The sequence below is a fragment of the Urocitellus parryii genome, chromosome 4 (assembly GCF_045843805.1).
Source record: "Urocitellus parryii isolate mUroPar1 chromosome 4, mUroPar1.hap1, whole genome shotgun sequence".
Classification (NCBI taxonomy): domain Eukaryota; kingdom Metazoa; phylum Chordata; class Mammalia; order Rodentia; family Sciuridae; genus Urocitellus; species Urocitellus parryii.
Genome location: NC_135534.1, coordinates 193541408 through 193558147, shown reverse-complemented (window position 1 = coordinate 193558147; position 16740 = coordinate 193541408). Strand labels below are relative to the sequence as shown.

The 16740-nt window shown below is 46.7% G+C and overlaps 1 protein-coding gene across 1 annotated transcript in view; it reads right to left on the bottom strand.

Moving 5' to 3' along the window:
* Pappa (pappalysin 1) overlaps positions 1-16031 on the bottom strand; it is a 236166-nt gene extending 220135 nt beyond the window's left edge. Inside the window, exon 1 of the mRNA XM_026393335.2 lies at positions 15611-16031. Coding sequence (XP_026249120.2) covers positions 15611-16031 — 421 coding nt within the window. The remainder of the gene's footprint in view (positions 1-15610) is intronic.
* Between the last annotated feature and the right edge of the window lie 709 nt (positions 16032-16740).

Here is a 16740-nt window from a genome sequence, read left to right as displayed (position 1 = left end):
TGAGCTACTGATACTGTTCTCTTGGAGCCCTTGTTTGTAAACAGATATTTCTGCTGACACTGGGTTTTGTAAAGGCGGATGGAGTCGGGGGGTGGGGTGGGGGCTAGAGAAAAAGGCAGGTTATGTCCGAGAGCCTTAGACCATGTGTTTGTTGTTGAGAATACAAAGACCTCACTGTACTGAATGAAAATGCTTGTTTTACAAGGCGAGTGGGAATATGATAGGTACATGTCGAAAATGCTTAGGAAACTGAAACAACCCCATACCACGAGGGCTTCCTGCCACATCCTACATCCAGAGGCACACAGGGATCTGAAGGCTCAGCATCGCTGGGTAAGGGCTTTAGGAGGCTGTGGACAGAGAGCGCCCTGGAGCCAAGTGACTGACAGCTCTCTTCCTTGCTCCCACCTGTGAACCCAACCCTTTCCCTAAGAGCAGGGCTCCATTTCACAATCTCTATTGGTTTCCCACCACCTGCTGACCTAGGGTAGAAGTGGTTATTGATCTAAAATGTTAGTGTTGGTAAAGGACCCTCTGGTAGTCTAGATTGAGACTCAGAGCACCACAGGGAATACTTATAATTATATAACTGTGCAGGCAGAACACTTTATTTTTTTCAAAGTAGTTTTCAACTTCTGAAGTGAGTGGTTTTCAAACTATACTCTGTAGAAGTGTAGGATTCAGTGGAATGTTTCAGGGAAATTTTTTTTAAAGGACTCACAATATCATAAAATCTAGAATTGGGAGTCTCCTAACTCTTGCCTCAACTCTAGCACAAACCTAGTAAACAGATGAATACATGGATGGAAGGAAAAGAGGAAGGAGGGAGAGATGGATGGGAAGGGAGGGAGGAAAGGAAGGAGGGAAGAAAAGAAGGAAGGAAGGAAGGAAGGAAGGAAGGAAGGGAGGGAGGGAGGGAGGGTGGGTTGGTGAGGGATGGATGGTTGGATTCATGGATTAACGAGAAAAGTCCACAGGGAACAATTACAGGCTGGACCATTTCAGGCCACATTAGAAGTGAACTTGCCTATTTAAAATCTCACAGAAACACAGAGACCAGAGTTTGAATAAACAAAGTTGTAGATTATATTTCTAAGGAATAAACTAATTCCTCCTTTGAGGGAAAAAAGCTCTGAATTCTATTTACTCCATCAAGGGTACAGATGAAGGAAAGTGCAATTCCTCAGTCCAATATGACAGCTCAACATCAACATTCTCATTTTCACAGATCCCCAACAGTGTTCAGATTTGAGAGCTGGGAACAAGCTTCAGGAAATGACCTGGTATGCCCCCTGTTTTTCAGCATTTAAGTCACTCTTTGGAAACCATAGGTCCCTTAAAAAAAAAAAAAAAAAAACTTGTGAAAACTGTGGACTCCAGAAAAATGTGTATGACCTCAACTTTTTACAAAAAAAATGTCATGAGATTCGCAAACCTCTTCTCAACAGGGGTGAGAATCCCCTGGTCCTCTGTTGATCTAAAATAGGAATGCTATTCAGGTGTTTTAGTTGGCACTGGGTATTAGAAACTAAATGCTAATGATATTAATCAAAATAAAAATGATAACAAAAATAATGATATCAGCAATCAACTCACATATGATAATGCTGTAATTGAGATTCCCCACCTGGCTTTGTGGAATCCTTTCTCCAGATAGTGGTCAGAGTGATCTTTGCAAATGGTGCACCAGATATTGCAATTCCATTGGTTGGAGCCCTCTGAGAACTTCCTCACACACTTGGATTAAAATTCGGATCCCGTGATTTGAGCTGTTTTGAGGTCAGACACACATGCATGCTTGCACACTTGATACTTCCACATGTGGAACTGGCCTGGTCCCTGGTCTGTTCACTAGCATCTCTCACTCTTTCTCCCTAACACCTGTCATTTATCTCTTCACGTGCCTTGCTTTCTCCTCTGTCAGTGAAGCCCCACCTCACTATCCAAACCAGTGGTCTTCTACCCCAGTCATTTTCTACAGCATCCTATTTTATTTTTCTTAGGATTTCTCACAATCAAGATATAATTTCTCGCCATTGTTTACTGGGTTATCCCCCCTCCCACACACCTCTCTCACCTCTTCATGAGAGTACAAAGTCCACAAGGGAAGGAAACTTGCACTGTCTTACTTCCTACCACATCTAATAGTGTTGGGAACACACTAAATACTTGTTAATCTGTGGAGACATGCAGAGCTTGGTTTGTTTTGGAAACCTTGGTGTTGTCATTACCACACTGTGGGACCCTGAACAAATGTCTTCCTCTCCTTGGACTTCAGTCTTCCCAGATATAAAGGAAAGGATGTATTCTATGTAATGATAGGATTCAGTGATCTGAAGTCTTTGCGTTTAAGTTCAAGGGAGCAGGGTTCAAATCCCAGAACATGATGATAGGTAGAAGAAATGGTTAGGGAAACAACCCCAGTCCTTCACTCCAGTGCCTAACTTGGGGTGAAACTTGGGATGATTTCTTTGCCTTCAGATTCCCCAACTGTGAGCTGAGCAGTCTGAACAAGGCAACCTGTGAATGTTTATTTATCCACTCAGGTGTCTACTCAAAAATATTTGTTGGACCCTGCAGTGTGCTAAGCTCTGGGCAGGTGCCACTGAGCATGAAAGACACCATCACCCTACTCTCAGATGGGGAGAGGTTGCTGGGACACAGGCAGGGGTCGCTGAAGATGTAGGGGCATATCCTCAGCAATCCTCTCCAGGGATGGGGTGGGAAAATCTGAGGGAGAGTGGAGGGGAAGAGACTTAAAGCTAGCAGATAGTGCTCAGAGAGGCCAGGGCCACAGCTAACAGCCAAAGCCATTCACAATGTGTCTTCCCTCTATGTGTGGTCCTTCCTAAGGTCCACACTATCAATTCTTTTCCTTCACACACCCTATTTCAGTCACCCTGTCTTTCTCCTTATTTAGAGTCATCTCCAAATCCTTTCACTCATATAAAAAGGCTTACTCACATCTATTGATGTGGCTAGGAGTGTGCTAAATTAAATTATGCAGAGAAGAAGACAGAAATGATTTCTCTCTCTCCCTCTCTCTCTCTCTCTCTCTCTCTCTCTCTCTCTCTCTGATGGTACTGGGGATTGAACCCAGGGGTACTCTACCATTGAATTACAACCCCAGCCATTTTTTTATTTTTTTGGAGACCAGATCTCACCAAGTTGCCTGGGCTGGTCTCAAATATGTGACCCTCCTGCCTCAGCCTCCCAAGTGCTCAGCTACAACCACTGCTCTAAGGAGCTCAGAGACAAGTGGGAGTGACAGATAAGTCTGAAGGCAACCATAAAAGAGTGCAGTAAATGCTTTATGGGAGGAATATAAGGAAGGGGCTGTCTGGACTTGGTTCATATGGCAATGGATTAAATGGTCCAAATACTTCCTAACACCATATTTCTAAAAGCTACTGTGGGTCAATGTCCACAGCAGAGGCAAGGATAAAGAAGTGCTCTCATTTGTTTATGGTTCTATGTTTAAAATGACATACAGGCAGGGCCTACACCTGCTAACATATCCATCATACCTAGTACATGAACAAATCCTGTGATCCTTTTAAGTGGATGAGACTTCTCATGCCTTTGAAATTACAGAGAACTTTCCAGTCCCCACGATAAGGATGGGTATTCCACAATGCAGTGCTTCTCCCTGAGCTTCCGCAGGACTCTATTAATTGCTTAGTTATAGCTGTTACCATGATGTCATATATCTGTTTACCAGGCTGCTTCCGCCCCCACAACTGGTGCTCCTCAAGGGAGGGAACTGTGCCTTGTTCTTCTTTTTTAACCCCCATTTCTTAGCTCAATGTTTGATATAAAAAGATGCCTCAAAACCTATGAAATAAATAAATGAATGGATGGAAAGGGAAGGAAGAAAGGGAGGAAGGGAGGAAGGGGGGAAGATTTTCTATTCCTAATAACATTTTATCTCCAACTGAACCTCACAGAACGTCTAAGACAGAGGTTTGACACCCAAGAAATGTTTAAGTTATTGAACAGCCACGCCGTTTCTAAAAAGCTCACTAATGTCGACCCATAACCATCCCACATCACAAAGGAAAAGAGTGATTTAGGAATCAAGAGACTTGAATTCCAGTTTCAATTTTGCTGCAAATTTGCCATTTAACCTGACTCAAGTAAACTCAGCTTCCTTAGCAAGCAAATTTAACTTGCTCGGACCTCAGTTTCCCCATTGGTAAACTGGGCAGATTTGATGAAGCTGCTTCTGTCACTTCAGATCTAGAATCTGGAAAAGGAGTGAGAAAGATACTATTTGTGTTTGCTTTAGCAATTCAGATCTAACCAGTTAAGTGGAGCTGCTTAGTAAAAGAGTCATCCTGGGAGCTCACCAGAGGCTTTGCCAGGGTCTGATGGGCTCCAGTGACAGCCACATCACAAAGCAGCCCTGACATTCCAAAGTCAGCCTTCCACTCAGAATTCCATAGTTCATGCAGCCTGGCCCCCAACATACGTCCCAGATTTGCCTCATAATGTCAGAGGAAGACAGTGTGCCTCCACTGAGCACGTTTGGGGTAACACGCCCCAGGCTCCGAGTCTCTAAAGAGGAACCCAAAAAAAAACTTTTTGGCAAACACAGCATCTTTGAAATAAGCTATTTCCCCCAGTAGACTACTTAAAGGTGGGGAATGCTCTGGTGGCTGTAAATGTTCTTTCTGTTCAAAAGTCACCTGCAAATAAAATACACAGTGCATAAAATAGAGATTTCTCGGTCAATCATTTTACAGTCTTATGATATGCATTTGAATTTTTTCTCCCTTTACCCTCCCCTTCCTCCATCCTTCTCTTCCTTTCTTCTTGCTTCTTTTGTTCACTCCATAAACGCTCTTTTTAAAATATGTGCACTAGCCACTAGGGGCACTATTGTTCAGATTCCTTCATTCATTCACATTTTCTTTCCTGTATTTCACCCTATCAGGGGATACTTAGTGGGTTATCCAAACAACATGGCAAGCCCTGGGAACAGACAGAGATAAAGTTCAACTGTTCTGGATTTGAATTCCAGTTCCACCACCCGTTCACTGTGGGTCCTTTAGTAAAGCCAGGGGACTTTCTAACTCAACTTCAGAGGGTATAAAGTGCAGCCCTCAGTACTGTACCAGCACATACTAAGTGTTTATTATAAACTAGTGCTTTTATTACTGTCATGACTGCTGCGAATGCGTATTCTCCCCCAAGGGTATAAAAACAGTGAACAGAGGATTCCAGATCCTGAGGTCACCAAAAATTCTCACAAGATCAAGACAGAAAAGCCCCCATCAGGAAGGAGGGAAGTGGATGAAAACCCAAGCAGCAGATACCAGTGCCAGGACACTAGAGGCCCAGTGAGGTAGTGATAAAGGGGAGAGGGGACATCCGAGCAGATTTAGGATTAGGTGCTGCATTGCAGACAAAAAATAAATGCTTTGCAAAAGAGACCAGGGTCTGAGAGGGGAAGATCAAGGCCAAAATGTGGCTTGGATTAGAAAGGCCACAATGTGAGCTGAGGAGGCCCTTAAATACACTGCTACCCTCCTCCCTCTGTTTTGTAAGACCAGATTTCTATTCCCTTCTGACTTCTTTGCTCAAGGGGAAATGGAATTAACCACTGTGTAATGTTTCTGACTGTGGCACACGCAATAGGTCATGTGCTTTGGTTACGTAATGCAACATGCCTGGGGTTCCTGGACTCTTTCTCCCAGAATCATTAGATATTCAGCTGGTTCTCTTATCCATTCGTCCATGCATTAAACAAAAACACATATAGCTCTTTTATATGCCAGGCACTGTGCTAAGCACTGGAGAAGTTGAGATGGAGAACTCAATTAAATTAAATGTGATAAAGAATTAAATGTGATAAGGAATTCCAGGTGTTTTGATATAAGAATGCAGAAAGTATAATAAGACAGATAGATAAGAGAGGTGGGGAAATCAGTTATACTTTGGGAGGGTCGGGGAGGGATTCCCAGAAGAGAAGAAACGTGAGCAGAATCCTATACAGGCTTAAGCATTCTTTAAATGGTACACGGGAATACCGGAGAAAGATGAGCCAAATAAGTGACAATAAAAAGCCTTATGTATTTGGGAGAATTTCAAATAATTCATATGTCACTGAAGAGTCTTTAGCTAGGAGTAGAAGAGTCAGATTTGCATTTTAGAACAATCTAGCTGTCCAGTGTTGAAGGCTAAATTGAAGTGGGGCTGAGGCTCAGAGATGCGGACATCACCATACCAGGGAATTAATCACAGAAAGGAAGGAAACGACTCAGATAACAAAATGCTCAGAAAGAAGGGATGGGGTTTGAGAGCTGAGTAAATACTGAGGACAACATTCTAAAATTGGCAACACAAGCCAAGGTAAAGACACAAGGAATTTTGTAAGAAAGATGATTCAATTCAACTCAAACGTGTTGAGTTTGGAGGGCATGTAGATATTCCCAGTGGATAGCTGGATCTATGAATCTCCAGTTCAGCAGAGTTTGGAGATAAATGGTATACCTCAGCAGAGACATGGTAATTAATTGGTGGAAAGAACTCAGAAATAGGGGAGAAGCAGACTGTGCCCTGGCCTAGGGTTTAGAAGACAAAAAGTCTCACCTAGATTGGTCACTGATGGACACTGATAGTCACTCTGCAAGCCCTTTCCTCACCAACCCTGAGTTCTACATCTATGATACATGTGGCTTAAACGAGTGCATCTGACTCTCGCACAGTTTCTTTGGTCTTACAGGGATTTTGCTTCCTAAGACTAAGTAACATTTGAAGTGTGGCCAGTCGACGAGACCTTAGAGAACCAGGTCTTTCTGGGATGAGAGTTGGCATGGGGGCCAACATTCATCTGCGGGCACTTTGCCCCTGAGGGTGACAGGCACAGACACCACCTAGTGGAGGAAAATGTGCCCAAAAGGAAGAAGAATGCGTTGGTTGCTGATTTCACAATTTTGTCTTTGGACCATGATGATCAAGGATTACAGAAGCTTAAAAGCCATCTACTAGAAGAGTATTTTGTACCCAGGCAGATAAACTGAAAACACTCCCATTTTTCCGATGAGGAAAATTGGCTCAGAGAGGGAAAGTGATTTGCCCCAAATCACACTAATGTAATGAAGGGCTGGGTCTAGAACGGATGTCTCCTAGCGTATAGAGCACGGCTCTGTCTTGAGATAGCTCCGCGTCTGCTCTTACATCTGTTCCCCAAGGCCACCTCTCAGGACAACCTTCCTGACCCCCTATTCAAACCTTACTCCTCCTGAGTCCTTCTACCAAACAGTCCCTAGATAGGATTTTATTTTGCTGCATAAACATTCACCTGGCGTTATGTGATATACAGGTGTACTTGTTTATAGTGTTTCCAACTCCCATACCAATCCCTTGCCCAGAATATAAACCCCCTTAGGATAAAAAGAGTTTTTAAAGCCTAAAACTATATGGAGCAAAAAGTAGAAAATTAAAAAAAAAACTGTTGAATACTTGTACAGGGAATAAACAAATTTAATTGTCCCTTGTTTTTATCTATCTCTTACATTTTTCTTTTATGAGCACACACATTGCTTTTGGAAAACAAAACATTAATCTATATACTGTGTTTGCCTCTCATTTTAATTTAATTTTTTTAACGTTAAGATACTAATAAATCTTTCCTCAGTAGAAAAGGAGGGAAAAGGTAATTCCTGGCTTTGCCTAAAGAGATAAGCATGTTTAATTCCTAGAGTTATGGAGAATTAGAAACTATGTGTGGTAAGGGTCAGACACACACATAGTACCAATGTGAGTTAACATTTGCTGAGTTACTCCATGCTCTAGATTCCATTACTAAGCATTTTCCACATGGAGGCCCAGTTAATCTTCAAAACAACCTCATGAAATAGGAACCAGTATCATCCGCACTTTACAGATGGGAAAAGTAGAGCCCGGAGATATTAAATAACTTGCTCAAGGTTGTGCCACCAGCAGGTGCAACAGTCAGGAAATCAAACCCAGGCAGTCTGACTCCTGAATTCTATGATCAAACACCACAAAACAGTTCCCCAATAAACATGTGCTTCTGCAATTCCTCCCCCCAGGGCTCTAGACAGCTGTGGAAGGCTCTAGAACCTTCTCTGAATAGTTGGAAATGAAGAGAAATGAAAACCAGGAGTATGTGTGAGAAAGTGTGTGGGTATGTGTGTGTGTTGTTATTGTTGATATTGTTACAGAACATCTTGGACTTTCACAAGGACCAGAAGATCTTACTGGGATTCTTACAGGCAGGGCTGAGGATGCTACATGTTTCACAATATATAGGGCAATGCCATATGGCAAAGGATTCTGTCACTCAAAAGCTTGTTACCCAGCAAACCTCTGCTGGCCCCTTCTGCCTGGCCCTCCTAAGCCTCCTTCTTTACTTTTCTTCCCTCCAGCTCTCTGAAGATGGACAGGTTAACCCATCTGCAGGTGTACAGGATGGGAGGGGCTCCCAGTGTGTGGAGCCTGGACTGTACCATGACTTTCAGTGAATCTTTGTGTGACCTTGCAGAAGTCCCCGACCCTCACCAAGCTTCAATCTCTGAATCTGCAAACACATCAGCTCACAAACCTGCAGTGATCTAAGATGTCACCTCCTCTTGCGGCTCTCAGGTACTTTTAATTTTTGTAATTTTTTATCATGACGATCTTTCATCACATGCCAAAAAAAAAAAAAAAAGCACAGACAAAAATGTATGAAAGTCCCAAATCTCCATAACCTGGCTTTAAGGAATATAGTCAGTTTACCAATCATTCTTTCACCTTCCTCACTCTTACCCCTAAACTCCTTTGTTTTTATTTGTTTTTTTTTTTCCTGAAGCTTTTTGAAAAAAAAAAATAGATATATTTAACCCATTAATACTTTGATAAGCATTTATAACAAGTTGGAATCTTTTAAAACAATATGATAATCACAGCCATCAAAATGAACAACTCCCTAAGCTCAGCTCCTGCTCCTTCAAACTCCTTGAATAGAGGAATATTTCTTCCAAAGATAATTTTAAAGAATGACAATTTAAGCAGAATGAAGTGAAGGGAAAGTGGGGGAGGTGGAGGCTGGCTCTCTAGCCTCTCCCCTTCCCTGAGATTGGGGGGAAGGCACAGTGTAAAAGTTCCTGTTCTTTCCCTACCTTTCCTTTTGCAGCCTGAGAACCTGGGGCCCAGGCAGGAGCAGTCAGTTGTCAAGGTCATACAGCAGTAAGTGGCAGGGTTCGGCAGACTTGTCAAGTGCCAACATCAAAGGACTCCAGTGAGGTCACAGGCAAGAGAAGGTTTGCTAACTCGATCGCTATTTATCATCCCCAGTGCGAACCATGATAATAAAGGCACCTGTCTAGGAATGACCTTGACAGCGCAACTCCCTCACATCTCACCTTCTGGCTCCTCCTCACTGTGCTGACATGTGCATGGGGTTCTGATCTCAGCTGAGAGCTTTCCCTGCCATGGTCACACCTGGTCCCTGGGAAAATAACCACACCTGAAAACCTCTCCCCAAGGCCTCAGGTCACACAGCTCAGAGGACATCAAGCCAGGACCTGAACTCGGACCTTCCGATCCTCAGTTTCAGGTCTTGAAACCACCCAAGAGGCCAAACCTTTCAAATCAGTTCTGAGTTACTGACGTCAGAGTCTCAGTTGAACTTTTCCAGAAACTGCATCAAGGTATGAAGCCGAGTTCTCAATGCAGTAAGAGGAAGACAGGGAGGGAGAGGGAACCACATCCTCGAGAAGCTGCAGATGACCAGGGGCACACTGGAGGGAGGCTGCCTTCACGAGTCCTACCTGGGGTCCTGGGATCTTCCCTCTTCCTTATCGGAGACTCCTGAAGGCAGAACTGGCTTCAGAATGACCCCAAGTTGGGGGGGTTTTAAATAACAGGACACACGCCTTCTCACAAGACCAGCTCAAGGCAAAGTGGTAAATGCTTCAGAGCTGAGCTTCCCTTTTTAAACCCCTGGGCTTTACTTGAAATCAGGTGCAAGGAACTCAGTGTGTGACCCACTGGCAGAGGAATTCACGCTTTCAAGAAGGTACTGGAAGGAGAAGGCCTGGGCTGTCAGGGCCCACGGCACCCACACTTTGGGGTAAGCAAGGGGGACTCAGGATGGAAGAAGAGTCCTTCTCGTGGGACAACTCACAGCTGGGACAACTGGATTTCTCCGAAGTCTCAGTCAGTAACCAGCTCAGTGAACAGGTGATGTCACCTCCCCTTTGATTCTCACTTTTTCCACCTGTACCACCAGGGCACATCAGACCAGATTTGTGATTCTCCTCAGTGATAATCCTCCCACATAACTGGAGAAAGCTTTGAGAAACACCAGTTCCCAGGTCAACCCTAGGCCATGACATCAGGATCCCTGGAGGGTAGCCTGGGCTGAGAGATGCTTTTAAAAGCTGTTGACTTTAATTGCAGCCAGGAATGGTATCTAATGGATCAAAAGATCTCCTAAGCCCCTTTAAGAGGGGTGGTCTGTGAATACTGTTAATGCTCCATGTCCTGGTCCTCAGCTTCCCCATTGCAGTGAGCGGCTTGATCAAGATGACTACCAGGTCTAGGCCTGGGCTGGTGATTCCCGCCACACTCCTGAGTTCCCTGCCTCTGGACCTCAAGGTTGCCTGCCTCTATGCAGAGGGCAATGGAAGGTTCTACAGTCTCCATCACCCCCATTTTCCCACTGAATGGCAGCACAGGAGAAAATGAGAGTTTGGAGAACACCTGGGGAAGGAAAAGGAAGCATGTGACTGTAGAACTGTGGCTTCTGTCTGTCTTTGGTTCCTGGTGCTACATGCTCTCCTTCAGTGGCACTGGTTTCCCCAGATACAGGACTCAGTGTTTCTGGGCCTTCTTTGGCTCTTACTAGCAAGAGGTTATCTCCATCAGGAAAAGGAAGGGATCCCAGTGAAAAGAACAGATCTGAAGGAGTCTATCTGCTCTCCACGTTCCAGTGTCTACTCTAGAAAGACTCCTCAGTAACTCAAGAGAAGCCCTAAAAATGCACAAATGAGTCCCTCTTCCACAAGACCAAACTGACCAACTGGGAGAGAGGGATGTGGTTATATATAAGATCCAGCCACCCTGACTGAATCCCTAATACAATCTGGGACAATGTGAGGTGCTCTCTGCATATTTCTTATTGAAAGATGCTAAAATCATAATACCCATGTTACAGAGGAGGAAACCAAGCAATAAAGAGATGAAATGACAACTGGATCACCCAGCAAGAATGGAAAGAGAAATTCCAAGCCTGGTCCATCAGATTATTTGATGTGAAAAGAAAAACAGATACGTTAAGTCAACTCAAAATTTTTAAGTGAGACTTACTCCTCTTTCTCACCCTCTTTAATCTATAGATATGCCGTCAGCACAGAGATGCCAAATAGAATGGAAATGTTCTGCAGCCAGGTTAAGGAAGGGTACTTAAGTCACTTCTCTGCTGACACAGGAAGCAAGCACTTGGAACTTGAGTTCACATGTGGGCCCTGCCCATTAGAAGACCTGTGGGGCTTTCAGCCAAGTCACTCCAACTCTCTGAGATGCAAACTCCTCTTTTATAAAGAAGGGGCAATGATGTCCATCTCTCAGGGTGGTCCTGAGGGTAAAAGGCTCTGGCAGAAGGCCATGCCCCCCAGCAGAGTCTGCCACCCTGCAGGCACCCGGGAGAGGAGGTTTTCTTCTTGCCTCTAAAAACGCCAGGACTGAAATCTTTGAAAAATCACATCTACTAATAAGAATGAAATCTGTCAAGCACTTTCTACATGCCAAGTCTGATTCTAAGAATTTTCCACGCACAAGCTCACTTCAAGTTCACTCTGCCCTAGGTGATAAGTGCCTACCCCACCTTCACTTTGTGGATGAGGAGGCTGAAGCCCCGAACAGTCAGCTGGCTTGCCCAAGGTCACACAGCTAGTCCAGGGCAAGGGTGGATTCCCCTGTAGGTGATCCACCTGCTGAAACAGAGTTCTAACCACTGCGGTATTCTAGATGCCAGGTGGGATCACAGATGTTAAGGGAGAGCCATGTTAATAGATGAAGTTCATAAAAGCTGGGGCAACTCTTTTTGAGAGGTAGAGTGAGAAGTATGAAGCAGGGGCTGCAGATGGGAGGGATGAAGACTCTGGAGGGAAACCAGCAAACTTAATCCATTCCAACAGTTCCAACAAGAGAAAAGACACTGGCCAGCCAAGGTGCTGGGTGGGAGGTAGGAAAATCCCTTTCTCCTTCTGAGTTGGAATTCCAGGGAAGGGGAGTGGGATTGAGGCTGGGAGGCGGGCAACACTTGTGGGGTCCACATTTCACTTATCTAACAGGTTAGGAGAAACTTTAACAAGATTAACTGCTGCTCAGGGCCTCTGCTCCACGGAGCAAATTGAGTCTATTGTTTTCTTTCTCTTTCTTTCAGACTGGAGAGGTGTATGTGTGGGGGGTGCAGATGGGGATGAGGGGCAGGGGTCTGGATCCTGCACTGTGTGATACAAAAGCAAAGGGATGTCAGAAACAAGCCCCCAATCCCAGGCCAACTTGAAAGGGAGCCCACTGTGCCAGCAGGAAGGCGGAAGGCTGCATCTGGGTGGTGGGTCTGTGTGGGGTGAGAGGAGATGGTGTTTACGAGCTATGTACTCTCAGCATGTAGGGGGCAAGGCTGAAAGTCACCGAAGAAGCTACTGAGGAGCCAGCTGTGCCAGCCAGCACCCACCTGGTCCCTCTCTGTGTCTCTCCCCATCTGGCATAAAAGGTGACTGACTAGCTTGGGTAACCTCTGAGGACCCTTCTCACAGAAACCTTAAAGAATTCTTCAATCCTAAAGACCATTCATCATTAGAGGGTGCCCAGCATGCAAGCAGGCACTTTCTAACTTTGTCTTTGTTTTTGCCTGCATAAACCTTCATATATATATATATATATATATATATATATATATATATATATATATAATTTCCCCCTCTCCTTCCCTTTTAGAAAAATGAAAGGCATGTTTTCCAAGCTTCAGAAGCAAACTGCTCCTTCACTGTTTCCCCTGCCTCTCAGGAGAGGGCCTGAACTGGTGTCCCTAAAGTTTGAACCTGGGTGGAAATAGCACCCCAGGCCAGCAGATCAGGAAGCACCCCAGGCGTGGCAAGGGCTGCCCCTGGCAGATGACAGACCTGGTTAACAGCACCGTAAAATTAGACCTTTATGAAACCCAATTGAATCCTGCAGCAAAGAGTGATGTAAGGCAGCTTGGCCTGACAGCAAGTCAGCAAGCAGCCCTCTGCCCGAAATAGCAGTGTAGTCCCTGCTGAGCGATGACTGCTCTCAAGATAGGTGACCAGGGATTCCTGCGAAAGTGGTGACCCCCAGCCAGAGAAAGCCAGCAGAGGTCAGGCAGCCAACTAGGCACCTGAGGTCCCTGTGCGAGGATGGACTTCCTGCACCCACCTGAGTGTCCAGCCTCTCCCAGCCCCAGCATACACCCAGGAGGGAGCTGGAAAAGCACTTCTGTTTGCTTTTTAATTCAAGGAGAAGCAGGTTCTTTTTCCTCCAACAGTCTGTACCGTGTAGAGGATACTGCAGAAGGAGTCTTTTCTGGCTCTGGGCCAGGTGTTTACACACCGCCAAATCTGGCTCAGACTCAAGTAGGGGAGGGAAAAAAAATCCACCAGAATCCTCCGGAGAAAAGCTCCTAGCTTTCTGGGGCTACACGACAGCAGTGCCTTTTTTTTTTTTTTTCTCGTTTTGAGAGGAATGTTATTTCCACACATAAAATGGACCAGGCATTTTATACAAGCAATAATAGCTTAACGTCCTCCATCCAATTAAAGTATTTTACTGCAACAATCTTTGTGTGAAAAGAGTGAATGAGTATCAAGAGTACGCATGTGAAGAGACCCTTGTCTGAGTTACAGACACATAAAGCAATCCCGTGGAATCCCAGGTGTGTGTGTGTGTGTGTGTGTGTGTGTGTGTGTGTACACACACACATACACACAAATACATATACCCCTTCACTTATGATACCTAAATAACTCTGGGTTCTCCTCTTCAGAGGGGAAATGCTCCAAATCACCAGTAGGACAGGTAAAGGCTCGGAAAAAAACAGGTCTATTTTTTGTTGTTGTTGTTTTTTAAATCACCTCCAAGCAGCAGACTGCTTTTCATATGTATAAAAAAGGAGAAGTACACACCAATCCCTGAATTATCACTGTCGTCATTATTATTTTGAATACTGCCTCTTCTGTTCCATATTATATCCTGCTCTGGTTGACTAGGGGAGCTAAAAGCGAGTGAGCCCGGTTTCCTTCTCCTTTCCCGGGGGAAAAAAGGAAAAATAGCAAGGGATGACGATGACGTCAGTTGTGTGTGTTGGGGGAGTAGTTCTAGCTCTCGTTTGGTAGCTGGAAAGTTCGGGCTTTGAGGGGACATCTTTTTGGTACAGCAGCAGAGTTTGGGTTCCCTGAAGTGGACTTCATGGAAATAGGATCGTCAGCACATTGTCAGAAAAAAGTCCAAGCCAAGGCGAGAAAGAAGCTGACTGTCCGAAGAGCTCTCGGAGCTTCCCCTTCTAAGAAAGTGTGTGTAAGGGGGTGGGATCGCAAAACGCCTCCACACGTTTGCTGGCTTGCAGCGAAGGGGGAACCCCTACTCTCACTTTAAGACGTCCCAGGACATGGCAAGAGTGTGCAGAAAGGGAATCTCCCAGACGAAGAAGCAAAACTTTCATTCTCTCCTCCAGCGCCGCCCCCTCCACCCCCCAGTTTTATTAAAGGCATTTCCACAGATTCATTTAGAGGGGGAAAAATGAATGTTGGCGCATTTCTAAGGTTTGCAACCCTCGCTAAGTGTCCGGTTTCACTATGGGCTTTGCTGCGTAGGGGAGAGAGAGGGAGGGTAAGGAGGGAGAACTCAAATTCATTACGGGCTCATAAAAGTCCCAAATGAGAAAAGCGCCCCATTTCGCAGCGGGGTCTGGAGAAAGCTGGCGGGGTGTGTGTTAGGAAGGTCTCTCCCCAATTCCGAGTGGCAGGCAGCGGGCTTTAAAAGCAAAGATATGGGAGGACAGTGCGTGGGGCTGCGGTGTGTGTTGGGGGACTTGGGGGACAAGGGAGGTGGACCCCAGAGGCAGGTTTCAAACAGAGCGACTTTGGGGCACTTCGAGGACTTCTAAGTCTGGTGATCACAACAACATTGTCCCTGCCAGCTTCCAGGGTGAAGGGGCCAATCCAGGGGGCTACCTCCACCAAAAAGTCAGAGAAATCAAAGGTCCCCTAGCTTCCTTTTACATGCAACCCAATTGGGTCATCCTCCCCTCCCTCTCCAACCCAGACGGAGTCCGTCTGACAATGCAGAGAACTGCTTCCGTGCGCTAGGCTCCCCGGGGACTAGCCCTCCCCGACTCAGGGTCTCCAGCCGCCTGGAACGCTCCCCACTCTGCTCGCGGTGGCTGGGGGGGGGGCAGGCAGCGACACCTTCCCCGTGTGCCCATTCCTCAGATGGGACAAAGTGAGGCTCCCGAGGTGGCTGCCCCACAGACACACCCGCAAGCCCCCGACCCGCCCGCCACCCGCGTCCAGGCACCCGCGCGCTTCAAGGGCCACGGGGACGGTGCAGCGCCCGTCTGGGCGCCCTCGCCTACCTGTGATCACCGCCGGGGACCTCTGGCCCCCCTCCGCTCGCAGCCACACTTGCAGCGTGAACGCGTCCCGGGGCAGCTCGAGGTCGGCCCGGAGGCGCAGCTGCTCGCCGCGCCCGCTGAAATAGAGCGCCCGGCTCGGCGGGCTCGGCTCCTCGGCGGCGCCCCTCGCCTCCCGCTGCTGCCGCCGCCGGGGGACGCGCACGGCTTCCCAGGCACCGCCCGGCGGCGGCGGCGGCGGCGGCGGCGGCGAGGCGCGGCGGCCGCGGGCCGCCCGGGTGGCGCAGGTGGCCGGGCCGGCGGCGGGGCGCGGGGGGCGGCCGGCCCGCGGGTCTCTCCGGGCCCGGCGGGGGCGCTCGGCCAGCCCGCAGCCCAGCGCGGCGCTCAGCAGCCCCAGGCGCAGCACCCAACTCCAGAGCCGCATGTCCGACGGTCCCCCCCGCCCCCCCTTCGCCCCTGCACCGCCGCCCGGAGCTGCCAGCTTTGGGAGCTTTCTTCTTGTTCACCCTTCTTGGGCGAGCCCCCCTTCCACTTGCTTTTTTCTTTTCTTTCTCGCTTTCCTCCTCAAGGTGTGTGCTCCACTCCCCCCACCTTTGAAAAATACAGTCCAACTCCTCCTGGTTGGCAATTAATTTCTCTCCCCGCTCCTTTATCTGCCTTATTTCCCCCTCTAACAGCTGGTTACCTTCCTTCTTGTTTTATTTCATTTTATTTTATATGATTTCTCGCTCTAAAAAAAAAAAAAAAAAAGCTCCTCTAAGACACTGATCCGCTGAATTCCCTCCCCCCCAAAAGATGCTCTAATTTATTTATTTTTTGCGTCCTTTATAACACAAGCCACAGCCCCCTTCTCCCCCCCCCAGTCCCCCCTCCCCTCCCTCCTTCTTCACAAAATGAAAGGAAAGAGGGGGGAAAAAATCCCTCAGAAGATGAGTAAACAAGCGTAAGCTAATCTGCTCCCGAGCGCTCCACCTTCTCAATTGAATGAGTCCCTGTTAAAACTGCGGGGATCATGACTAATCAATCGGTTTGGAGAGGCCGAGCTACCCAGCCTTCCTCCACTTTGCCATTTGCCTCCTTTCCTTCGCTCCTGCTTCTCCACCCCCCCACCCCTCTTTTTTTTTTTTTTTTTT